At 33.3% G+C, this 27,936-nt stretch overlaps 4 protein-coding genes across 5 annotated transcripts in view; 2 read left to right on the top strand and 2 right to left on the bottom strand.

Moving 5' to 3' along the window:
* Calypso (ubiquitin carboxyl-terminal hydrolase calypso) overlaps window positions 1–27,936 on the bottom strand; it is a 240,391-nt gene that overhangs the window by 97,456 nt on the left and 114,999 nt on the right. The gene's annotated exons all lie outside the window — the stretch shown is intronic.
* On the bottom strand, window positions 95–5,521 carry LOC138931815 (caveolin-3). 2 transcript variants are annotated; one of them, XM_070292959.1, is made up of 4 exons: window positions 5,356–5,521; window positions 3,702–3,790; window positions 2,310–2,489; window positions 99–1,037 (listed from the first exon to the last, which is right to left on the bottom strand). In XM_070292959.1, the coding sequence occupies exons 2-4, from the start codon at window positions 3,786–3,788 to the stop codon at window positions 840–842; spliced, it is 465 nt and encodes a 154-aa protein (XP_070149060.1). In that variant the 5' UTR covers window positions 3,789–3,790; window positions 5,356–5,521; the 3' UTR covers window positions 99–839. The 2 variants fall into 2 exon arrangements, with proteins under 2 accessions (XP_070149059.1, XP_070149060.1); XM_070292958.1 differs by lacking the exon at window positions 5,356–5,521 and having other exon boundaries at window positions 95–1,037; window positions 3,702–5,349.
* On the top strand, window positions 8,980–10,464 carry LOC138944928 (micronuclear linker histone polyprotein-like). Its single transcript, XM_070316001.1, has 4 exons — window positions 8,980–9,319; window positions 9,452–9,694; window positions 9,815–9,988; window positions 10,267–10,464. The coding sequence occupies exons 1-4, from the start codon at window positions 8,980–8,982 to the stop codon at window positions 10,416–10,418; spliced, it is 909 nt and encodes a 302-aa protein (XP_070172102.1). The 3' UTR covers window positions 10,419–10,464.
* LOC138931811 (uncharacterized) overlaps window positions 15,551–27,936 on the top strand; it is a 121,725-nt gene continuing 109,339 nt past the window's right edge. The window contains exons 1-3 of the mRNA XM_070292951.1: window positions 15,551–16,415; window positions 16,774–16,858; window positions 17,144–17,192. The gene's annotated coding sequence lies outside the window, so the exon portion shown is untranslated. The remainder of the gene's footprint in view (window positions 16,416–16,773; window positions 16,859–17,143; window positions 17,193–27,936) is intronic.

Genomic DNA, 27,936 nt, shown 5'->3' with positions numbered 1-27,936 from the left:
CTGCTTTTAACATAATAATACACATACTTTTTCATATATTATTATTATATTAATTTCATACATAGTTCTTTGTATGTATCTTCTTATTGAGATAATTTATCTTGCACTGAAGTTAATTAGAATTTTGGATTAATTTTTCGGAACAAAAATTTTTAGATTACTTCGCTATTAAATAATTATTCGTGTATCCAATAATAATATATATAATAAGGCACATTTTAGACTCAAGAAATCTCGACACAGATAGACAATGAAAAGATTGGCGCGTGTAAAATATCACCTAGTTTGCCCCACGAACTTCTCAACTCTCGATCTGCAACTACCCTGACGTGCCAGGGTTAAAATTTATATACTCTTACAAGGTCAAAGCGCACATCCAAGGGAGACCTTTATGCTTACTAATACAATACACTTAACAATAGAGCTCTTGCCGCATACAATTATTGTATATAATTCAACGGAATTCCTTGGCGCTATTGTTGCACAAGTCAAGTATAGATTATAAAAATAAATCTCCCCAATTATGTACGATATGGATTCATCATTAATATTCTGATATACACATTAAAATTAAATATATAAATTATTATTATTTTTTTAATACAACTCTGCATTCGTATCGTATCGCAAGTATCTTTATCTAGAATCAGATATCTCCTCTCTCGCGAAAGAGAAAGAGAGAGAGAGAATGTACATAATTCTCTACCTAGATACATACTATAATATTATTAATAATTCGCGTCACTGACATTCGCTGATATTCGTGTCACGTGTTCGAAAAGATGCGAAATTCTGATAACGATACCATAAACTTCATCCGCCGTTGCGGGATCATCGATTTATACAACCAACAGGTCTTCCTTCTGGTAAGGACCGTCCGGCAATCTTTGATTGAATACGCGGATATTGTAGCAGAGGTAACCCATCGACTCCATGACAGGACGGATGATCGCGTGTGTCACCGCCGCCAAAAAATTTCGCATCGCCGCGCACGTAATTTTCCACACGCGAAGACACGGCGCGACGCACCATATATGCTGCAAGGAACAATCAAGGTAAAAGAATGTAGAAGAAAATTATCCGGTAATAGATAAGTCGGCATGAAAACCTAAACGCGACTGTTGGGACGTATTTGTAATAATCATAAATTAGACAATTTTCTTCTATATCCTCTTTCAAGATAATAAATAGGCATAATAGTATAAAAAAGAAAAAAATATTATAAATATTATAAATGACATAGTAATATAATATATAATGTAATGGGATAATGGAAAAATTTAATAGTTTTATTTAAATGAAATATATTTCATTTTTTTAAGTCATCATTATAAAAAAGATTTGAAATAAAAATATTTAATGTCTTTTATATTTTTAGAATTATGTCTGTATGTGTGTGAGTATCGAATAATGGATATTAAAATTTAAAAGTACAAGAGACACTTTTGAAGTCTCTCGAATGTCTAAAAAGAGTAAAATCTTTTTATTTCATTTAGCATTTATTTAATACATACATTCTTTCTCTCTCACTATTATACTATCTCACACCTTAGAAAAAAAAACAAAAAACAGTTACTATAAATAGATATTAAAAGTTTATTTATTCTACGGATATATTCATATAAAATAGATATTAAATGCCATATAAATATGATATAATCATTAATAATATAATATATAATGTAATAGGATAATAGAAAAATTTAATAGTTTTATTTAAATGAAATATATTTCATTTTTTTAAGTCATCATTATAAAAAAGATTTGAAATAAAAATATTTAATGTCTTTTATATTTTTAGAATTATGTCTGTATGTGTGTGAGTATCGAATAATGGATATTAAAATTTAAAAGTACAAGAGACACTTTTGAAGTCTCTCGAATGTCTAAAAAGAGTAAAATCTTTTTATTTCATTTAGCGTTTATTTAATACATACATTCTTTCTCTCTCATTATTATACTATCTCACACCAAAAAAAAGAAAAAAAAAGTTTATTTAAAACAGTTACTATAAATAGATATTAAAAGTTTATTTATTCTACGGATATATTCATATAAAATAGATATTAAATGCCATATAAATATGATATAATCATTTATACTAAATAAATATTAAATAAGAAGTATAAATGTTGCATTAATTTTGCAAATATTGCGTATTCAATCCAATCTTTTGTCCCAGCAAAGCTCGAAACATTTTCTATCCGCGATAATTAAAGATATATCGCGATACACGTGTAGGATATTTGATATCGATCGACTCAAAGAGAACGGGCGCACGCGACTCGCAGGAGGTTATCGACTCTCACCTGAAATGCTAAGCAGGCGAACGTGAAGCCCAAACAGAGAGCGAGCACAGGTGCCACGAGAACGGAGAGGAACACGTAACAACATCCTCTGGAGAGTCGGAAACAATGTCCGCTAAGACGCCAGGCGCACTCGGGACTACGGATCCCTTCCGGTTCGCCGATCACATCGTCCCACATCACCTGCGTACGCGATATGTAAATCGCGTAATTGCGTAATATCGATTAATCACGTCGTTAAATATTAAATCGTATATATATATACGATATTAAACCGTACGCGCGAATTTTACGGGAGTGAACGATCATTCACGGCCGCGGGACTATAAATAGACGTCATTACTTGGTCGCAAAGTAAAGCTGTGAGTAAAAAAGTAGCATGACTCAATCTAAGGCCCCATTAATCTACGTCGGCGACCATCGATCTTCAATTACTACTTTTCGAGGAAATGTGGGTTACGGCTTTTAATACTTTCTCACTCTCAATGTCAACGCATATCTGATGATTTAAAAATATAAAGAAGTTCGCGTATTATTTCGCTTTCTCTGTGCATTCGAAATAATGAGGAATTCATTAGCGATAATTCGCATGACACTAATTACAAACTTAACGATTAAAATTATACAGGGTGTCTATTCAAATCTCGTAAAAAAAATTTCCTGAAAATTCTCTGATCTATCAAGTATTATTCTTCAAAATTCTAGGTAAAGAGAATATTTTAAAAATTATTTTTCGATGCAATTTCTTAAAATAAGTTTGTTTTATCGTACGTGTTTTCTAATGCTTTTCATTTACACGAGTAAAAAACACGAAGCTATTTAAGTTTTAAGTACAAAATTTACAAATGTGTCGGAAAAAAAAAATGAATAACTTTCGTTAAAATAAAATTTTTTAACTTACATCAACATTTCCATTTTTTATTACTAAAAATTAAAATAAAAAATATGTACTGCATATTTAATATTTATGCTTACAATATAAGAGTAAAATTGTCAAAGAAAGAATTTTTTTTTAAATTCTCCGTGTCCCAATAAAATTCCACGAGGAATTTTCCAGGATTTCTCCAGGTACAAAAAGATTGCCTGAAAATTACAGATTTTCCATATTTTTCCAGAGAGTCGACACCCTATTATGTAATAAAAATGACATTTTGTCATAGAATTTATAATTGCATATCATTGCCTAAATTACACAGTACATTTGTAATTCGCAATGCACAGATTGCACCCTCTGATGCGTGCTTTATAAAAGGAAAGAAGGAAAGCTTCGAATTTCGGAAATACTCGCCAGTCATTTTCGAGATTATACCACCGTACCTCTTCACCGACGCGATTAAACATTTTACGATAAACACGAGAATCGCACACACCTTCCGGAGAAAGCGACTCCCTTACCTGAAGATGCTGGTTCAAACTATTGGGGTCCCGGTCCTCGAGCTCGGCGGCGCTCTCGCCCCCCGCGGACGACTCCGGCTTCTCCATCCCTGGAATACGGATAGCCGGACATTTGGGCACGCTGCAGCGGAAGCTGTTCCTGAATCTCGCCAGCATAGTTCCCGAGAACTCTGCTATATATATATGTATATAGTCCGTTCCTTTTTTTTTCCACTCGCACCGAAAGAGAAAAGGGACTTCACGAGCCGCGACGCGCGGCGGCCTCTCCTGCCTCCTGGCGCGGCACCATCGCGAAAATGACGGCAGTCGCGGAGGATGTACTATCGCGACCGGTACACGTATCCATAAGCCATCGATTATTCCCGTTAAATAATAAATGGCGCGTTACCACGGCTGACTGCAGCACGGCGGGATCGCCCTTGTCGAGAGAGAGAGAGAGAGAAAAGGAAAAAAAAAAGAGGAAGAGGTGGAGGAGAGCGGGCGATCAAGAATGTGCGCGACCGCGGATTCCAAATGCCATGGAAAACTCGAGGAGCGATATATTTACGATTGCGACATCCCTTTCCGTAATCGCGTAATATCGATTCAAGATGCCACCGGGACTACGCTTTACTCTCCTCGCCTTGACTTTAAACTGTCGCACCCGGCTGGATTCTACAACGAAACTATGTTGCGAGGTCACGGATTATTATTATTTTTTTTTTTTTCTACGAACCAACGACGTCGCGACGTCGTCCTTTGCCGAAGATGACGCGCCAGTGTGTGTCATAAATTAGATAAATTAAAATAACGACTGCGCAGGCATGCCATGTTTAATTCTTTATAAAGTAAAACTGTAAGAGAGAAAAAGAAACGAGCTATTGTCGATATCTTTTCTCTCTTCAAAACGGGGGGGAAAAAAAATATAAAAGACTATATATTACAAAGACAAATATGTGCAATGAAATTTATTACTTAATTAAATTATTAAAATTTAATATAAATAAATTTATTAAAATGTATACGCTTTTCTAGGCTAAAAAAAAAACACATTAGAAGTAGAGAGGTTTCGGAGAAGAAAAAATCGACCTGGAGTGAAAAAAAAAATTACGCGACGTGGCAGACTTTGTCCTACTTCCTGCAGAAAAATGTAGATCGTATCTACTCCCATAAACGGTTCACGCTTTACGACGTATCGCGCGAAAAGTTTCGTCTACCGAGGTTCGAGATCGTATATTTCTTTTTTTTTTTTTCCCCTATCGCGCGTCAGTTAACGCAAAACTTCCCCGTAACTATCGTATACGATTAATAATATATGCTTCCATTATACGACGCACCACTATGCGTCCAACAAAGACTCAAAGTGGAGCTCGGCCGATCGAATTACCCTCCTTAGGTCATTAATTATTCCCGCAATTCTATCCCATATGCTGCATTTTTAATCACAGTCGTTGCATTACGATAGGAAAACATTACGAGCATTCGGAATCGAGGCGGACAACACATTTGTCGTCTTCCCCCTTTTCCTCTCCTTTCCCCCTTCCCCGTGCTCTTTTTCCCAAAGATAATTTATTAAGATAAATGACAATGGAAGAATCTCTCTTTTGGATCCTCTAAAAATTTCTCAAGATCGAAAAGGCATGCTCGCGCGATCGTTTCCGAGAATGATACTCACTCGGCTCGCCGTTCGCCACCCTGGAACCCCTTATTTTGCCGGTTGGTCGCGAAATACTGAAAGCGAGATCCTTATTTCCCGATTAGTGGCACGCGCGTCGCCCTCACTTTACGAGAGTAGAATAGTATTCGTAGTACTCGGACGCTATACTTGAGCGCTATAAGCAGGTGAAGAATAATCCGAGGTGTATTCTAAGAGAAGTGGACAGCGGTCAACGCGGTTGCGCACTCGAGGGTTTCAACCCCTTTGCGGTTTCCCGCAATCTCTCGATACATCTCGGGGTACAATCACCCCGGAAAACGAAAGTGAATGGCTCACAGGAGTGACGCGGAAGAAAATTGTCTCGTTAAATAGTAATACGATATAAAATGCAGCTAATTACAATATCAAAGAGACAAATCATTTAAAAAAAAAAAAAAAAAAAAAAAAAAAAAAAAAAAAAAAAAGGCAGTCAAATTTTCTACATAAAGAAAAACTAATTAAATTAAATAATATTATTAAAGACTGTTAAATACTCTTAAACGAGAATTTTATATCGGATTTAATTTTAGTTATAAATGTGACAATAAAAAAATTAATTAGAAATGAATAAATAAAAATTATATAATTTAACTCTTTTTATATTTATTATCAATATTTTAAGTATATTAATTTATTATTTATATTATTTATATTTTAAGTACATTATATTATATATTTTTATATTTATTCATTCTATTTTTTCGATTGTACATTTTTTTTTTTTTTTTTTTTTTTTTTTTAAATTTATATCGCCCATATTATTCAATAATAATGTACATGATAATTAATTTGACAATACTAATTTGTTATTGTCATTGTCTATATATAATACACATTTCATTATCACACATAGGATAGAATATTTCCTCTTTTAAGCAACAGATGGAGTTTTAAGTATGTACACTGTGATACACAAAGCAGCTTTACCAACGGATCACAGTTTATAAACGTTTCTATTTTTTGGTGATAATTTGACAATTATTTAATGATTTTTATTGATCGCAATCGATGCGTTATTATCACATTTCTATCATTCTTTTATCTTTGTCATAATAATTTACGTAATTTTGTATAAGAAATTAACGGAGAGAAAGTTAAAAATAAAATCTATAATTTACATTTTATATGAGAAATTCTTTATCTCTTTTTTAATATATTAAACTGTTAAATTGTATCATTATGATAAAAATAAAAAATGATCCGAGAAGCTAAATTACTATGATAGGGATATCTTTGATAAAAATGCGTCTCGCGGCTCTCGTCGATTCTTCGACAAGGACCATCGAACAAACGCCGAACAAAGCAGGACGACGGTCCACCATGTGGATGATGGAACAGATCTGGGAGAGGGGGGGGGGCGGGGGGGCGCATGAATGGAAACTGACGTGTAGAGTATTATAATGGACATTCCGGTACACGCGACGGCTTAAATCAGAATCTGCAAATCCGAGAGTTGCATAAGCACGACAGACAGTCACGACAGACGACGTCCCGTCACGATCTATAACGGGCCGTACTTTTATCGCTCGTAGGTGGAAAAACGCTGTACAATCACCTCGTCTCCGTGATTTCGTGTCCGAGAATCGTGAGAGCGAACTCACATCCCTCGCGCGTAATTTCCATCCAATTTACAACTCTGATCCGTCGCATGATTAGCATTGCCAACAAAATTTCACTCCATACACAATTTTTGCTAAAAATTATCTTTATCCAAATATCATTCCGATTAACTTTTACGACACACATTACGTTAAAATTGGTGAGCAAATTCCAATTTTATTAAATTTCATTGATTCAATCAACATTTTGAGCAAATACAATTTTTTCTTATATAAAAATGGACAGATTTTAAAATAAATATTTTCGTAAACAATGCATTTGTTTTTTAAATTAAGAATAATTATATATCGTTTCGTTCGGACGTTGCGACGGTGCTAAATTTCGAGAGCGTGTTTCCGGTCCCTAATGCTTATATATAAATAGAATTCTAGAAATAGAAGAATTAAAGACATCACACTTATGCCTTTCCCTCCTCACTTCCTTTTCTGGGGGATCGTGGAAAATCCCTATTTTCTTACATCATCCCCGTAGCCGCTGAGTCACGTTGTTCTGTCACGCCCCATAGAGAATCATAAACATTCATCACCCTCGCTCGTAGCTATCGAATAAAATTGTATTTTCCGAATAGCTTTTGAAACGTCAACGCATATAAAATATCGTCAGAAAACGTTCTTATATAATCATAGCCAATTTTTAATACACATAATATTAAATACATCTATGATATAATTTGTGTGTAAGATATATTAAGAAAATTACAATTAATTGATTCTTCGGAAGAAAATAATTTTTTTTAAATTGAGACGAAAATTGCAACGCCAAGTAAATTTTAATTCAAAATGAACAAAAAAATAGATTTTTAAGAATAAAAATTACTTTTTATTTTCTTTATGAAAAACTGTCAAAATTTAAACTTTTTCTTTCTGTCGTGTCTTGGATTATATCTCGTGCATGGTTTAAACACGGCGCCGACGCAACAAAATGTAGATCTATTTAGTTTCGCGGTACGGCCGGCCTCGTCGAGCGTGTCAATATGTAATTTCTTCGGTTATGAAACGAAAATTTACGAGCACAAGGCCGCCCTGTGCCATTATCATAAGCGAAGAAATTAACGTAATCGCAGTCACGACGGCCCTTTCAATTCAACTACTCAATAACGGCGGCGGCGACGCAAACGAGATATATAAAACGTGTAATTCAAGATTTCCCATGGATCGATTCTCGTGCTTGCGATCAGATCTGAATTGCGTCAATGCGCGCGCGTTGCATAATGATCTGTGTAATGTGGCATAACATAGCGCAACACGCCCGCACGTTGCATTCGCAATCTTGCAAACGATATTTCTATTTTGCACGGAAATCGATGTATCGCCATATTATCGATGTATTGTGTATTATTATATTTCTATAGCTCTTTTAATCGATACTCATACTTTATCAAGGAAAACATTTTATCATATATATATGTAAGATATTAGATATAAAAGTACAGCATGTGTGTATGTATATATCTCAGCGGTAAAAATATTTATACCGAAAGGTTACGACACCCCAAACACTGTGTAAGAAACAAAACAGAATTCGAACTATAATGTGATCGAAAATTATTGTGTCAGTTGTCGTCCTCGTGCCTCTTTAGAACGTTTGATTTCTTACTAATTCTATTTAAGTGTGATAAAATTTATTTGTATATGATAGATCTCTATTATTTATGGAATAAATGCAAAGCACGGTAAATCGCAAACAAACTATGAAATTTGTATTAAATTGATAAATTAGAATTCATCTGGATTTATGGAAAAGAGAGTAACAAACGTGTTATCCAGTCGACAAATAATAATAATCAACTTCGCACTTTATCGTATGCAACTCTTCGATGAGACAACACATAATAAGCAATATAAAGAAGTTGGAAAATCATTAGTGATATTTTATACGTAGCATAGAAAGTTGATCGAATCTTTATCAAATTTGTTCGACATTTAATTGCAATATGTCATGAGAATATATATATATATATATATATATTTTTTTTTTAGGGAAATGTCATCAGGAAATAATTCAGGAGCGCAACCAAATTATCGTGATTGGTCAAAATCCTCTAAGAAACCCGTCTCGTCGGAGTTGAGCTCGTCTGAATCTATCATATCCTCGTCGGAATTAAGTTCATTTGCATCTCTTACCACTTGCAGTTGCGAGTACGAGGGCTGCACGAACTGCGATTCATTGTTTAGAAATAAGAAAGAAAGAAAGAGAAACGAAATTAGATTTATGAAAAGGAGAAAAAAATTATCGAAAAGAAAGAATCCGCTCGAAATGTCTTCGAAAACTTTGAAGAAGCTCGAGAGCAAAAGGAAGAAGGAAACGCTGAAAGTTCTGGAAAGTGCGTTACAAAAAATTCACGTTGTAAATCTAAATATATTATAATTTTAATTATAATAATCGTATGTTAACGCCTATTTGATACATAACTCGAGATTAATTTGTCTAATTATTAAATGGACATTTCTTTTAGGAAACAAAGAGCTTTTGAAAGACATGTATTTATCTGATTCTTCCGATGATTCCGACTGCAATTGTTATCATACGCGTTGCAATTGCAAACGATACAGCAGCACGAACAAACAGAAATTTTCGAAAAATAAACGCGACAAGAGAACGTCCTCGAAATGTCTAGAAAAATTTACGAAAACTGCGACAACTTGCGAATCACTCAAGTGTGCAAAAAAGAAGAAAAGCGCAACGAAATCTTCCGGAAGTACGTTACTAATCCGTGTCATATATCGGATTAATAAAAATCTGGATCCTCACATTATTTCCGTATTAACAAATTTTTTTTTTTTATATATACGCATATTTTTTAAATCTGTTTTTACAGAAGACAAGACCAGCTTGTTCAATCCTTATAGTTGTATCTGCAAGTCGCGTGATCGAAATCGTGTAACGAAATGCGCAGGATGCTCGAGGATTACGAAAGTGTCGAAAAAGTTTACGAGAAATGGGAAAAGTAATAAGAAAGTTTCAAGGAAGCGCACGACAGGATCTTCTGAAAGTACGTTGGAAATCTATATAGCTCTAACCATCATGATCGAAAATGTTTGAATTAATTCCATGTTATGTTTGTTTTTACACTTGACATATTCTTCCTATGTTTACACTTTTTATATCATTATACTATTTCCATGAGAAATTTTAGATTATTTGTGTATTTTATACTCTTTAAAACTAGATTGACGAACTTCAACTATTCCAAAACTAATTTAATTAATTATTTTATACTAATTTTACACACACTGGTTCTTCGCATAAATTCTTATTTTATGTTCTAAGGATATTCATCGTTCTCAAGCGAGGATTTTGAAGATGAATCGTCCTCGCTCACAAGCGATGATACCGAATATGAGTCTTTCAGCAATGATACAGATTCCCGTGATCATTATCGCGGATATAAGCGTCAATCGCATCGTAAAATGAAACGTTAACTACAAAAACCTAACCGTCAAAAAAATTTTACTTACTGTTATTCAAATATAATATATGTATAATTATTTATTGCATTGTACGCTATAAGAAATATTTATTGTGCGCATAGAAAAAAATTGTGATAAAATATGACGATTATTTATTGTAATATTAATTAATATTTGTTGAGCTTAAAAGGATCTGTTTTTTGTACACAATGCACAACAAATAGTAATTAATAAAAAAATTATGCATTTTAATATAATAAACGATAAATTGTATTTATTGGTCCTTTCAAGAGGAATGTAAAATGTAAAAATATATGAATAATAAAAGAAAAACCTTATATTATCCCATGAAAAAATCCTCGTATTTAAACATAAGCTAGATTTCAATTATATATAATAGAATTAAACGACGAGATATTAAGACTATTAATATTTTATTTTAATTATGAAAATATTTTCCTTTTCTCCTCGAGAAAATTCTCTTTTCATGGAAATTATGATAGCTTCAGATATACACATATATGATGGAGATTGTCAAATCGGAATTAATCGGAATGGAATCGTTGCGAGAAATAAAATTATAGATTGACCCTTGTACGCCTGTGGAGATACACATTTCATTGAAACAACAAGCGCGACTGGAATGCGATTACGTAACGCAGATAAAATCGAAATAAGAGATTACTTTACGGCTGGGACTGAGAGAGAGAAACAGGATTGAAATCTCGCGCAATGATATGTAAATATACATATATATTCAGATAAAATTGTCTATACGTCGCATGAAACGTTGTTCGCACACGTGCATTCTAGGCGTTACGTATGTATGTACAATATATATGTGCGTACAGAAACGCTATTATCGCGCGAATAATAAGATATGAGCGATACAACACACTCGCATTGATCTATTTCAGCTTACGGAAATAATATTTTATCATTGCAAAAAATATAGCCTCTAAAATTATTAATGAAGATAAAAACAGTGAAAAAGCTCATCAATGAAAATTTCGATAAAAATATATCTCGTTTGGATCTTCCTCTCTAAAATAATTATATAATAATTAAATAAAAATTATTAAAACATTATTCCTCTCTATTGTTAAGAAAAACTTTATTATTTTATATCGCAGATAAATGTAAAAATTCGACAATTATTTATCAATAGAAGCGCAGCGTTATACAAAAGTAAGAATGTCTAAAAGCATCGAAAGACGGGGATTTATTGCAAGAATTATCGCGCGTGATATATTATTATATACCGCTTACAGTACTAAAAAATTGGAGGAGAGACGAGAATAATGCGCGAGAAAACCTCCGCGATGAGAATCGGTCACGTGTGTCTGTGCAACGTGTTGTTATTGGGTTCATGGTCCGGCTCTACCTTGCCACTGCAACTAGAAATTGTGACATAACAGGCTCTCGCCAATCACCTACACCGCATTTACGTAAACTGCAAACGAGCGAGGCAGTTCCAAATAAATATAAATATATTACAAGTATATAAAAATATTATATATGTTAAAAAGAAAAAAAAAGAAAATATATATATATATATATATCCTATAAATAAGATATTACACATAGATATATATCGATAAAGAAATTTTATGTGAGAGAGAGAGAGAGAGAGAGAGAGAGAGAGAGAGAGAGAGAGAGAGAAAGATAATTCTAATTACATATTTTAATAGAGATATTTAATATAATGCTATTTTTAAATTTATTAATCTCCTAGAAATTGTGTAAAATTTTTTTTTAATTGACATTAATTTTTTTATGATAATTTGATGATAATTAAATTTTCCTCCCCAGATTAGTATATTAAACCGCCTTTTTCTCGTCTAAATTAAATTTAATCTAAATTAAATTAACATGAAAGTTACTCGTAGAATTCTCTCTTATATTAATTCGCGTAACATTCAAAGAGAAAATAAAGAATTATACAAAGAATCGCTAGAGAATCAAGTTCGCACTTGCCGAATCTAGGACGTGAGGAGAATAAGTGTTTATATTAACATTGCGGTCTTCTTTTTCTCCCTGATGACGCAAGCGCATCATCGCTTGGAAGACTTGGCGGGGAATATAAATGTTTCGCGTTTTATGGGGCGGTGAATTCCCTCGATGATTACACGGCAATGGCCGTGTAGGATAATGAGAATTAATTTTAGATCACGGACTTCTATGCGCTAGCGAATATTTCTGTCGCTATTTTTACCGTTAACGATAATTTAGCTCGTTTGCGGCTTTGCATTGCGACACTTCGCTTAGGCTTTAGCTGCTTACGCGAGTTGAGTAAGACAAACTCCACAAAGGTCTCTCTCTCTCTCCGACGTCCAGTCACATTGTCCGGGAATCCAGGTGGGTGCACTTATGCTCGTATAATGGCAATGCTTATAGCGTATAATTAGTATCTGAGTTACGTTATTATAGTCATTCCTCGGCGTCCTCGGCCGAACTTACGTTAGATCAAAATCGACACGTTCAAGCTATTGCATTTTCAATCAATATTTTCCATCTATATCTGTCTATTCATCATAATCTTACGGAAAATACATTTTTAATTAATATATCTTATTCGAATAAAACACAGAGTATTCGATAAGTTTTAAAAAGGGATTAAATTCCAAAAAAAAAAAGGAAAGAAAATATATAAAACATCAATTTTTCAATAATTTATGGGTCCTACAATATTGCAGTGGGATTCGTAAAAATAAAATTTTCAATAAACACTGACAAATTTCATAATAAAACTCGATTATGTGAACATTCGTATCGTTTTACGCAAAAAATTTATATTTTTATTTATTTCTTTTTTTAAATACATTTGAAATTTACAAAAAATTTAGCTCTTACAAATGATAATAGATATACTGTCAGGTTTTCACAAAATACCATAGAAAAAACGGCGATATCTCTCGCGATATTGGTTGGAGTATAAAAATATTAAAAGTTTCTTTTATATGTAGTGGGATATTTAAAATTAATTTAAAATACTTGCATAAAATTTAATGTTCTCTGTGTATATGTACGTAAAATATTTCAATAACACGATGATCGGCCTTGGCGGCGTAAACATTGGCGCTGTCATTTACGTACCCCGACTCTATTGTTATTCGCGCGACGACACTCGAGCAGGAAAGTAATCGAGCGAGACGCTCCGTCTAATTTCTGTAAACGCGATCGCGACCAGTATCGAGAAATTATTTACTTTTATAATATAATTAATAATTAATAAATATTTATAAATAATATGTAACTACATATACGGTATATCGCGACGATAAATCTCAAATCGCATATTTCGTAACTTATTCAAATCGATTTAATTAAATAAGAATTAAAGTAATAAGAAATCAAATTATAAATATATAAAATTATCGTTTCTTTGCGATTTTTAAGGGCAATAATTATTTCTGTAACAACGTATAACGTCAAATATATTTTGTCCACGATCTAGATATATAATTTGAATTAAGAACATACTGTAAAACTTATCGAATCACAAAATCGATTAATTAATATAACGATAAGCTCTCCGTGATATATTAATCGTTTAATAAATAATTAATCTATAATTGAAAATACTTATATAATTTAATATTTCATATATATATATTTTATATTACGTAAAATATTTCGGCAGCGAATTAATAATATCTAACATAGTATCCGGCCTTGGCGGCGTAAACATTCGGCGCGCTATCGTTTATGTATATCACGGCCTTTGTTATTATTCATATACAAAGACATTTGAATAGAACCATAATAAAGCGAGACGCTCCGCGTCAAATTCCTTTCCTACGTATTATCATTCACACGGTTACACTCGAGTAGTAAAGTAACGGTGCGAGACGCTCCGTCAAATTCCTTTCTTAAACGCGATCGCGACAAGTATCTTAAAATAATTTAATAAGATGAATATTTAGTTATCTTTTACATATCTTAAGCAATACGTAATTATATCGCGATGATAAATCTCGAGGCGCGTATCTCGCACGCGATATATACACATATATATATAATGAAGAATCGAAGTAAGAAATCAAAATTGTAAATTATTGTTCTATTACGATCTTTTTCTCTCCTTTTATAAGCAATAATTATTTCTTAAAAAAAATATTTAAAATTCAATTATATTTCGTCTGATGGTTTTTCGTTTGACTTTTCGACGATTTAAATATTATTCGGATTGAGAACGCGCAAAAAATAATCGAATCGAAGATCTGACTAATTAATATAACGATAAGTTTAACGATATATTAATAGTTTATTAAATAAATGATTTCTAATTTCCAATATTTATGTAGTTTAATATTCCGCTTGTATATACGGAAAATATTTCGGCAGCAAATTATTAATAACATAGTATTCAGCCTTGGCGACGCCGACGTAAACATTAGCGCGCTATTGTTTACGTATTACAGCCTTATCATTCGTACGGCAACACTCGAACAGTAAGGATAGTAAAGCGCGAGAGTCTCCGTAAAATACCTTTTTTAAACGCGCTTGTGACAAATATTAAAATATAATTCGCTATATTTATTATAATTAACGATTAATTAATTTTTAACAATAAGAAATAAAAATAATAATACAACAACAGAGGTAACATTGTTCTTACGAGTGGCGTATGATTTTGGCATCGTGTAAACATGGAGCAAATCTTATTTTTCGTCTTCTCTCTCTTACGATATAGTAAAGTGTATGTTTGACGTGTGATCGTTCCGCGATCGGGAGTGCCGGTGCAAAATATGCCGCGATCGTCACATTTGCTGTCATCGTGCCGCGGACGGTTTTCGCGTCTTCCGCGTCGCGTGTCAATACAGCATTGCCACGAGTCGCACAATGGCTCATATGTGGCACGCGCATTTGTGCGTTGAACGCACATTAGTGCGTCGTCGTTGCCGTCATCGTGCCGTACGAGCAACGATGCGTCGCGTTGTCGCGGTATCGCGTTTTCGCGTCGTCGCGTCTTCGCGTTGGACTTTTATCTCGTTTTCACGATTGTTATCGAGGATCATACTTCGTTGCCGACTAAATGGGATGTCTCTCAGCGTTGCAATCTTTAATATATTAATACCTATTAATATAATTAATTTTATATCAATATCAATTAATATTAATACTATATTAATATTATATATTATATAAATATTTATGTATTAATAAATTTAATATATTAATGTAGGCGCAACGTTAAAACGCCTCAGTATCGCGGCTGAGGTGAATGCCGGCCGCGTAGCAACGTATGTTCGTGCATAGTATAGATGCATGTTCGCGCGGTTAATCTCGAACTTCGGTTCGAGAATCGGCTGTCGAGGGCACGTTCTGCTCCGACGAACGGTTCGGCCCGAATCGGTTAGAGTTCGGTCGATTGTTTTGGAATCGTCGTTAATGGGTCCCTTCTCTTGTACCGTCTAACAGCACATTGTAGCGATACTAACATGTTTGGCATTTGAGGAGTCGGCTGTACTAATTAGGTTTGATTTTCGCTCGCTAGAGAAGTTGATCTCCCGTTTTCTGAGTGATCTAGATTGTTAGCACTTAAGGAGATGGGTATCTTCATTCTCGACCCGTCTATCAGCCTTACGATAAACCCGGCTCAGTCTGTACGATAGAGACTTGGTGGTTCGTATGAAATCGTTCCTAACGATGTTCTAGTCGGCCCTCGATGGGAGCAGGCGCGGGTCAAGAGTCGAGCGAACCCCATTCGCGATTATTCCATCGATCGATTTCGTCTTCTTCCGCTTCCGCTTAACCTTCGCTCGAAGTAATCGGTGAATTCCCGACTTGTCGACTCGAAGTGTGATTCTCACGTGAAGCGGGGTTCGATCGTGCCGAAATTCGAAAGTGCGGGAGTGTCGTTCAAAGTATCGCGCGTACAAGCGCGGAAATATTATTTTTTGATAAAAGTGCGGGAGTATCGTTTAAAGTATCGCGCGTGTGAATCAATCTGAGAGGAGGAGGAGGCCTAGGAGAGGCATCGGGCACGGATGGAGCAACCCTGTGGTAAGCAAATTGGTATTTCTATATTAATTACTTATTAATTGCATACGTGCAATTTAAATTGAGCGATTAATCGCATAATTTGATTTTTTATTTATACGATTTAAATAAGAGAGAATCAGAGAAAAATATTTCTATATGACAGCTATAATCTTGTAAAAGTTTCCACTTTTAAATTATAGCTTTTATATGGAATTATTAGAGTTACTAATAGTGCTTTTTTTCAAAATTTATAAAATTATTTTATCTACATATTATTATATGAATCGAATATAAAATTCAATGCGTATAAAAATATTTTTAAGAATATTAATTATTTTGAGCGCTGTTACAATTTGAATCTTCTATTTGCATGTTACAGAGCAACGTAGCGATCCTGACAGTCTGAGAGGAGGAGAAGGAGGAGGCCTAGGAGAGGCATCCTGCACCGGCGGAGCAACCCAAGGGTGAGTATTTATTATTTGTATATTAATTATTATAAAACGTGTACCCGCATTGATTTAATTCTCATTATTCAAATAAGTTAGACAAAAGAAAATTAGAGAGAAGGCTTTTATATAAATCCTATAAATATATCTATTATTAAAAAAAAAGTCTTTTTAGAATTTATAAAAGTTTTATATTTATATATCGCTTACTATCGTACGTATCGGACATAAAATATTCCACACGAAATATTAATTATATTTTGAAAGCTGCTATAATTTGGACTTTGTATTTGTATGTTACAGACATACGTAGCCTCAAGACCAACAACTCCGCTGTTGCGCATCAGTGCCGGTGAGTGATGTATTTTATTTTATTTTGAGTTAGCGGATCTGTAGATATTGTAGATGCAACTGTAGATTGTAGATTGTAAATAGATCCGTTGCCTCAAAATGGATGGGCTAGAATAGATTAAATCAAATAACTTTCAATAGATTTTTTAAATATACATTAAAACATATTACAGATCTAATTTAAAGTATAAATAGAAACAAAAATTTGAAAAGAATATAAAATATTTTTTTCAATTGATAGATTTTATTTAATTTGTTTAATGAAGGAGGCGCAAATAATTTTATTAATTATATGAGATAATAATATAACTTATTTTTATGTTGCGCCGATTTTATTCTAACTCTTCATAGCCCATCCATCTATATTATCGTATCAATGAAAGATTTGCTTTAATCGATATAAAGCCATGTTATCGATTTATTAAATTAATATATAAGATACATAAATGTTTTATTAATTTTATTTTAATATAAATTACATCTTATATAAATAATATATTATTATAATATATTATTGTATATTATTATTTCAATCAATTATTAAATTTGATTAATAATTTGGCATTAGATTAATTAAAGTAAAGTTATATTAAAATAATGCATGACAAACTGTCGTAATGTCTTTGACGATCATAAATGAGCATACAATTATGCTCATACACCGGCGATAATAATTAGCCGGCAACGGAAGGAAATCAGTTCAGAAAACCTCGTGAATATTCGTCGATATTATCGATATTAATTACGTTGATCAAATAAAATATAATCATAGCGAGAAAATCTAGAATTTTGCTCGCCGTTATTTCTAAATTATTTCCTAAAATGTCACGCGTTTATCGAGCGGTAGGATTTACACGTGTCAAACGTATCCGTCAGAGCGCACGAAATGCGCGCTTCGTGCGCAGCGCGCATAATTTTCTTCATAAGATGGGCTATTTTTAAGCGTTAAGAACACACATTGCGCTCCCGTGATTTATGGCAGGCATCTGCCGCGCAAACGTAATCGAGAACTTAAATAAAAGAATGCACACAGAGACTTTGATAGATTTTGCATTTCTTTCGCACAAAAAGTCGAAAGATTAATTCGAATAATCTTTTTACATGTATCAAAATTTATTATGTAGAAAAGTCCGCTCTATTTAAAATACTCGTTATTATTTCAATATTTATTTATATATGGTAAAAAGATTACGTCGAAATTTTTGTTCAACGCACGAAAACGATAATTATTTGCTTCAAGCGATTACACGTGTGCATTGTGTTCGGCGTTTTTATAAATCGTTTTGTAACATTGACAATGAGTCACGTGTCTGTTTCATGGACACCAACATGTCGTAAGAGTCCGTATTGTAGATTTGCACGTGCTCACATGACGCGTCGTCGCCCTAATGACTTTTATCGGATATCGCCTGGCATAACGTGATCGCCGATACACATGGTGCACACGAGATTCTTACGTAAGAATACTTATATATATATATATATTTCGAGAAAATTGTACCAAAACGCCCATACGAGATGTAATCAAGTCACACCTTTTTCATAATCGCCGGCAATTATATTTTCGAAGTATCCGCGAAATGGATCGGCCGTTAATCTTAATCCTGCGCGAAGGAAAAGGAGATGTTTTTATTGAAAATAGTTTTATTTAATTTTTTGCAGATATAATGTATTTTATATCATAAAATAGACACACGCATACTATATGTATATAATATAATTTACACTAATTTTTTTAATTTTGATTTTTATAATATATTAAAGCTTATAAAAAAGAACTTTCCCCAATTATGTTTAATTCGAAAATTGCTCAATTTAAAAATATATTGTTGTAAAAATTACAATATACTCTGTTAAAAAAAAAATAATAATAATAATAATAATAATAATAATTTTAGAGAATAAAATAAACATATCTTCATCTAATATGTCCCAGGGATAAATACGTTTTCTAAACCTCATTAAAGTTAAGAACAGAAATTATTTGATTCTGTAAATGAGAGAATGAGTGACCTTTTTAATGAGCTCGACTGTAATAGTTGCGAGGACACCTCCTTCATCTCTCTACGAAAAATCTCTGCATAAAGAGACGCCTATACATATTATGTTCGCGCACGAGAAGAATTATTTTCATCTCCCGCTCCTTTGACGTCCAAGAGACGTAAAAATAAAGAAAAATCTTTTTCACAAAGCGATTTGTTAGATCGAAGCATCTTGCACAATCTTGGAAAAATACGCAGCAGATTATTTTGGAAATTGATTGGTCGTTACAAATTATCATCGTTCGTTTCTCTTTAATTCGTCGTTGACGTTTGCAATGATACGATAGATATTATTGTCGTTATCGTCAGAGGTAATTATTATTGAAACAATCGTGCTATTATTGAAAGAAATAAACGGGTGATAACGCAATCGGGAAAAATAATGAACCCCACAGAAAAAAAAAAAAAACGAGTCGGCGCGCTAAAATTCATCGCGTGTGTGTAACACTTATCGCGGTTCTTGTTCCGCTATTGCGTTTCTTTGCGGGCCTTCGGAGAGCGTATACAGAAGCCCGGACCTTCTCGTCTCTCTCTCTCTCTCTCTCTCTCTCTCTCTCTCTCTCTCTCTCTCTGCTCCAGAAACCTACTTTTCGAGTCATCACAACGATGGCATGTACGCGAGTTGTTATGTCAACTCCATGAGAGGAGCAGAAAATACATGCATGGACCGCGCGTATGATCCGTATCATCCGGTATATTTCAATTCACACGTGAGAATTTTCGAGATAATCTCGAATCGCTCGAAAGTAATAACCGCGTGCTTAAATTGGAGCAACGTATTCAAACGCGTTCTCAGAAGGTAGGGACGATTTGATTATTTTATAAATCGTGTTATTAATATAATCCGAGGACTCTATATTTTGGACCTATTTCAGGTTTAATAAACGATAAGTAAATTCTGTTACAATGAAAAAACGCGATCTATTACTATGAATAAAGTTTTTATTTATAGAATGACCTATTGTAAGAGATGATTACGTCAATAACCTAACCTTAGACTATAAATGACTGCGTTATTTGTGTGTGTTTGTATGTGTGTATACATTCCTGGCGTTCCTTAGGAAAATCCTTATGTAAAAGTGTAAAGAATAAAATTATTTGCACATTAAACTAGGCGACATAAATGACAAAAATTTTAAACTCAAAATCTTAATTTTGAGCCTGAAACTCAAAAAAGTTCATTAAAAAAAGATTGAAATATACAAGCATTCACACAAAGATTAATGATAAAACAACATCTTTTTTTTTTCAATTCTACCCCGTTTTAATCAATAGAATTGTCAATCAAACAATAATGTATCTACGCTATAAAATTAACTTATCGCCTTTAATTAAATCGCACTGAATAATACATTTCAAAATAGATATTTTTAACTACGCAAATAATACTTATAAAAGAATTATTCTACTTCAAATCTTTAAAATATCGATATGCACTCGATATGTACCGTATAATATCTATTGCTCGCGTATTATATAATTAAAGCTTGTGAAATGATTGCGAATACATCAAACAATCAGTCGTCATAAACATCGGCAATAATTTTTCAATTACACCCTTCGCGTTCTCATTAATCTATAGAGAAGTTTACGGTTCACCACGATGCTTTAATAACTCTATAAATTCGCGATAAATGACTCTCGTGTTACAACAGTGCGACTTAATATCTACGCCTGACCTCGATCCAATTAATCCAACTCAAAAGTTAATCAATATAAAAAAAAATTTCAAATTAATTTAATACAGCTTTGAATTTAAATTTATATCTATAATTCATCCATGTAGAGGGGGAATGGAAAAAAAATAAAAATGAAATCAATTAATATTTTTTATTAGTGTAAACTTTTTCGATAATCAATAAAGTAATGTACACGGAGGCTTTATCGTCCATGATGCAAAGTCCAAAGTCAAGGAGGTGCAGGCATAGTACGCGTACTCGAGTAACAAGCGCGAATACCAACGATGCAGTTTGCGTAAACATATTTGCAGACATCGTCGTCGTCGTCGTCGTCGTCGTCGTCGTCGTCGTCGTCATCGTTGTCGACGACGCTGAGAATTGATAGCGGTTTTATCGCGGTTACGATGCGCAGCTGCGCAACCGTCCCGAATCGCTCTTATCGGCGTTGCACTTCGCCATTCGGCGAATTTGCTATTTTAATCGGGGCGTGATGTAACCGCATGCATAATAACGCGGCATTTAAATATAGTCATCCGTCGCAAAGGAATGTCGCGACATTTTTACCATCAATGATGATTCGCACGCGACGCGTCGTAGAAATTGCATATCTCGCGAAAACTTCCTTGAAAATTAAAATATTTCACAGCTATCTATTATATACATTGTTGAGAAAAGACTTTCTTAATCGCGTCCGGAATTAATTAATAATGCGCGATGCTCGATCGTCGAATTAATCGTCCTCTTCGAAATAATATTTGCATCATTTTCATCTAAGGATGCATTACATTCACAACTTGTAATTTTTTACCGTATAGCTTTGATAATACCGACGTTGATTTGAATTTTGCCACCGAATAGAAAGACAAAAATTAATAGTCAGATCTGTCAGTTTTATGTCTTCCGTAGATAAAATACAATTAAATGTGAAATTAGATTATGTTATAAATATATTGTATATAAATAAGATTACATATAAATTAGAATATGTATCCGAATATATGCGAAAAAAGCTAGCGTTTAAAATTAAATTTTTACAAAAAGAAATTTATTTCAAATCAATTCCAATTAATTAAAAATAAAAATTCCCAATATATTTTACATTTAATATATTTTCGAAGAACTGCACATTAATCGCGGTAATTACATTAAAGCAAAAATTTAAAAATCGAAGGCTACGACGTTGATTAAGTGAATATATGTATTCGTATGTGCAAAGTGCAGTTAATATGTTAATGACGCGTTCTTACGTAATTCAACGCTAGGTGAGAACAGTGATTTATTACAAACTTGTTAATATGCAAGATACTACACCTAACAGACAATTCTAATTACGAATCTACAAACGGTTGAGTAAACGAGCGATAAGTGACGGCTCGTTTCGCGAGCGCATTATTATAGGTAAAAATCACTCTCTATTACTTCTTCAACGCGATTATCCATCATATAAAGCATCATGATAAAATGCCAATATTGATTTAAAACACATATCAATACATTTAATGAATTAATAAGAATAACAATATTAATTAATCTTTTATAATTTTTTCCACAATATGAAAGAGATCATCAGAATTTTTAATTATAAAGATGTTTCATTTATATTATACTTTATTGGAATTTTTGTTCATTGATCTTTTTATTTCGCTAGCTTTTCATATAATTCTAGTTTTTGTTCTGAAAAATTGATAAAAATAATAATTACTAAAGAAAAAGGTTTTAATATAATTCCACGTAAAATGATATTTATACTAGAAAAAAAAAATTGATAATTTAAAATTAGCATAATAATAAGAATAGTTAATATATACAACAGTACCAGTATTATCCAGCGATCGCCTTGCGATGAACGCATCGCATTCAGCAGTTTCTGCGCAATTTGTCTCGCAACTGCAGCCAGTTCACGCAGCGACAACCGCGTGTTTATTTAATAAAAGTCTAGACTGTACCACTGCGAAAATACTCGACCGTGTTTTGATAAGAGAATGCGACGCTATCGTCGGTCGTCGAACCGGTCAACACCAGGCCGCAAAATGTCAAACAATGATCGCGAATCAACGCATATTTCAAGGAACGCGTATACATCGTTGCCGTGAATTCACGCACCTGCGGCTTTGCATTAGAGCAGATGCAATACGCACACTTCTCACAAGCGAAAAGTATTTTTCATACTAATGAGAAATTAGAGAGGAAAAATTGTATCTTTAAAATTATCTTTTCTCTCACAACCTTTATTTTGATTAGAAAACTAATGTCAAAATCAATGACGGCCACATTTCAAATACAGGTTGTTTAAAATAATTATTTAAATAAATTACTTAAATAATTATTTAAATAAAATATTTTTCAAAAATTTCATTCTCTTTGTATAAGGATAATATATATATATAAGTGAAATACTAACAGAAAAAATTGCCTCAAATGTAATAATTTATTTATTAAAATAATAGTCTTAAAAAAATATCAGAAATTCTTATTTAAAATAATATTTCCAATATTTTCAATTTTTAATTATTTTACAAAAATTTTGTATTATTTCGCATTTTATTTCAAATGTCTCGTATAACAAGAATTAGATAATTGATGGTAATATATTTATATTCAGGATTATAATTTTCCGATATTAATTTCTTGAGAAAAGTCGACAGTTTAGGTGAGCTAGAAACGCAACTGCGTATGGGAATTTCTATATTTATAAAGACCTCGCCTGGATTTGCGAGGCGGCCGATATTTATTGTTAACGGCGGACGTAAACAATGATTGCGCAACGTGACGCAAGCATTATCACGAGATGCATCGAGAGGCGGAATCGATTAGAGGAAGAAGGGAAGGGGCTCTTGTCGAAAGGCGCGAGACACGCGATTCGACGTTTATGCTTCGACGAAAGTTCAACGCTCGCCGGGCTCGCGGAATCAATGCAAATAATTTCGTGGGAGGACGCGCAAGGTCGGCAAAACCGCAATGACTCTTGTCTCCCGCGGATAATTAATTGCGAGTCGTTACTCGGAAACGCGCCTGCTTTTGTGATTTGCGATCTTTCGCCACGCGCCGCGTGAAGGAATATTCCCAGATTCCAAGAAAAAAGTAATTGATTGATTCCCAGAAAAAGAAAATGTAGGTATATCACTCAAAAGATATATTGTAATCAGAAGTTTAATTCTCTCTCATCTTGAAAACTTGACAAAATTGTTTCTAATAAAAAAAAAAAGAGTGAATTTTCTCTCTCATTAAAAAAAAAGATCATCTTCAATATTTTCGCGCCATGTATTTCGTTTATAAATGCAATTCGCCACATATTATGGACCATCAATTATGAGTTAAAATAACAATGGAAAAAAATTCGAAAATAAGAAAATAGCGTGCAATTATTTTCAAACTTCTTTGCGACACATATTTCTATTATACAAATATTTTTCCACTTATTATCAATAAAATTGTGTGTAAACTCTCTTTCCAAATTTTAATTAAACTAGATTAATTAAGTTTAATTAATTGACTTTAAGTAAATTAAATTAATTAAAGTATAAAAATATTGTACAAAAATACTGTATATCCTAGAATTGATTCGCAAATGAACTCTTGGAAATATGTAGCCTAACGTCTTTCTGATTCGATATCAATTGCGTGTGCACAAAGACAGAGAGAAGATTCACCCTGAAAATAAAGCACGATCGATCATTACCATCACTACCACCATCATTATCAAGACCCGACAAGAAGACAAACGCTGCATTTATTTTGACCGAAGGGCGCATTAACCGCCCCATTTGACGTCCATTTTTTCCACCATTGCTAATTATAACGCCCGTTCGCCCTTCTCGTACATTGATTTTACGACGGAAATAAAATTCACCGCCACGGTAAAAGCCCACACGTACGATTATATTTAGACACAAGAGGCGTATCTCTTTTCTTTAAGTCAATATATTGTATGTCTTTCGATAATGCGGCCGCCGAGCAATCATCCTCAAATTTCTCGCAAAATGTCAAATTGTGTAGAAAACTAGAAAAATTGATCGTAATGTAAAATATATTTATAAATTTACAAGTTTCAAATAATATTTAATTAAATTTTAATTAAACTAATTTAATTCACGAGATAATAAATTAATAAATACTCAAAATTATTTAATTATTTTAGCTCATTGATTTAATAATAACAAAATTATTATTTTGTATATATATATATTCAAATCTAAATTTAAAGGTTTATTGAAATTTAATTTTTTATAGAATTTATCACTTCTCATAAATTCATCAAGTTATCGTTTAAAGATTTGTATGACTCTATCTCACCGTCCTATATTAAAGATTCCTCGAAACGTATCGCGAGTGTTGTAATGACGTCTTCTTATATTAGTATATTGATCAGCTGTCCTTATAGAAGCATCTTTGCGCGCGATTGTTATGGAGCGATATCGATTCGCGGAGTTATTTGCGGAGGCTGGTGAAAGAGGAGAAAGGGCGATAAAACGCGTGTTTCATCATTGTCTTCAATTTCCATCGCGCAATGACTTGTATTGTTATGCAACGGCAATGAATCTCTCCAATGGCGAACGAGCCGAGTCTAAAGTTCATCGCTGCGCATTACGAGTAACGTTCAATGACTCTCTTATATCAAAATGTTGTTGGTGTTAGATGGCCGAGCGACGATTTATCAGCGCCAGTATCGAAAACACACGATGCATCGACTTCTCTCGGTCTCGCTCTGTCAACAAAACTTTACCGACAAAAAGAGAAGCTGCAAGATGTAAAGTCTTGAGATAAAACGGGGCAACGATTATTAATATAATATAAAAAGAATAAATAATAATTTTAAAAAATCTATTATATATTTTATATCCATCAGATTCTTTAAATTTTATTTATTAATTTTCTAATGTTTGTCCCATGATTACGTGCGATAATGTACGAAGCTATTACGTAATTTTTTTTTATACAAAAATTGTCGACGAGATTAAGAACGATTGTCGTCTCTCCTTGATTCAGGTCAAACTCCATCGCGATAACGAACAAGTTATAAGAAAGATAGTATATAGCATTATCCCTACGATACAATAGAACTTCATGTCGTTGGTATTATGGTTGACGAAATGGATTCGTGTTGTATAACGATGAAATAATATCGATAAAAACCTTATCGAGAGAGGAAACGTTTATCTCGTCTCCAACACATTTTCGCGGACCTTAATTTTAATCTCCTAATTAAAACCAGCGATTCTAAATTTTTTTTTAACAACTTTATGCATATATATGCATATATCTAATTCTCTGAGGTCTCTGACATGTTTGTAAATTAATTAAACGCCTATCGCGTGTAAGTCGATTGTAGCTTCGTCTGAACGCGCTACGAGAGAAATTAATAAAAAAAAAAAAAAAAATTTTAATTTTAATTTTACTTTTCTCCGAAAAAAAAGAAAAAAACCTACACGCGGATTTTACACATCGCGTGACCGACTCGCGCGCATCAACTCCGGTCACATGTAGACGCGGACCGAAGCGCAGAGTTCGATCAACTTGTTTCTCTTTCAGAAACGTGACATATGTTCCTTCTTCCTCCTTTGGGAACGTGATGAGCAGGGCCGGGGAGATTCGCTTACGCAACGCGCACGTAATACGTTTTTGTTTCAATAACAGCCGGCTTAACGCTGACCGCGTGTCACGTGTGTGTCCGCGAAACCGTGTGAATAACTTAGGAAAGGACTTTTGCGCTGTCCAATCGCGCAAAGTACAAGTCGTGTGCAAGCGGAAGGAAAAAAAAAAAATATAATAGACAATCGACTATCGATAAAAATGTGATTTCATTCGAAATTTTATTATAATTAATAGCAATCGAATAAAATATTGCGATTAATAAATGTATATATTAAAAGTTCGTGTCGCATACGTTATTACATAAAAATATTATAAACATCATGACGGGAAAGACTGAATTTTAAATTAAAACCTTAGAAGCTTTTGAAATACATGTATATACATATGTGAGTATATGTGGTTTGCGTGTATGGTGTGTGATCGCAACTGGTTATAATAGTATCGAACAAGATCATAAAAGATTTAAAGTTCATGTTCTGCGAATAAAACAATGCAGAGTGATGAATTAATCCAATGACAGCGCTTTTTTGCAACCATTATACTTCACATATGATGCATGCAATTGAACGTAAGATAACATTATCCTTTATATAGAAACGAATGAAGATTTTTCGAATTGTCGGTGATCGTCAACGGTTCTTGCCAAACGGGATTAATTTCTGTGACTGTAATTTAACTAAAGAATACTAAAATTGCGAAACTCACTTTGCTGCCAATGCGACTTTAATCTCGTTTGTCAATCGCACCGTTATAATATTTGCATCCTAATGCAACGAATAATATCAAGCCGATCCGCGTAACTAGACCGGATGACCTTTTCCATTGTGATTAATATTATTTTGCTTAAATCGTTGGAATTATTTATTTCGCTACACATGTTTTACAATATATAATGCTCGCGCATATTTTTTAAATATATATGTATGTCTTTCGAATAATATTTTATATTCAAACAAAATTATTTATAAATAATTATATTTTAAATAGTCTATGCATCTGAAATGTATCCATGTGCTGCGTTTAATATACACGGTGATACACACTTATACTCAAATTTATTACTTAAATATTTTGAATTTACAAATACATTAATAATTTGTTGAATTTCTGTACATATATTACATACAAATTAGAGCTATTAAATATTCCCGAACTAAATTATTTCTAAAATCTATGTCACATTTCGTTGTAAATTTCAAAGAACCAATAAGCTGCGTCAGTCGAGAGAGGCAAAAACGAAGAGGAAACCTCGTTAGCGAGGGTATAGCGCATCCTTCTCATTAGTGTGGGCTCTGTAAAGCTATCCTACGAGCAGCACGTGACTATTATACGCTACAGCTTGTAGAATCATAAATTCGCCTACTTCGAGTTGCCGTTACATAACACTGATCTTGTCTCTCCCCCTTCTCGTGCTCTCTCTCTTCCTCTTTTC

This window comes from Polyergus mexicanus, unplaced genomic scaffold (genome assembly GCF_030449975.1).
Source record: "Polyergus mexicanus isolate NDT 795.1 unplaced genomic scaffold, iyPolMexi1.0 SCAF_3, whole genome shotgun sequence".
NCBI classification, from domain to species: domain Eukaryota; kingdom Metazoa; phylum Arthropoda; class Insecta; order Hymenoptera; family Formicidae; genus Polyergus; species Polyergus mexicanus.
The sequence above is the reverse complement of the archived record's forward strand: the minus strand, read 5'-3'. Positions and strand labels throughout refer to the sequence as shown.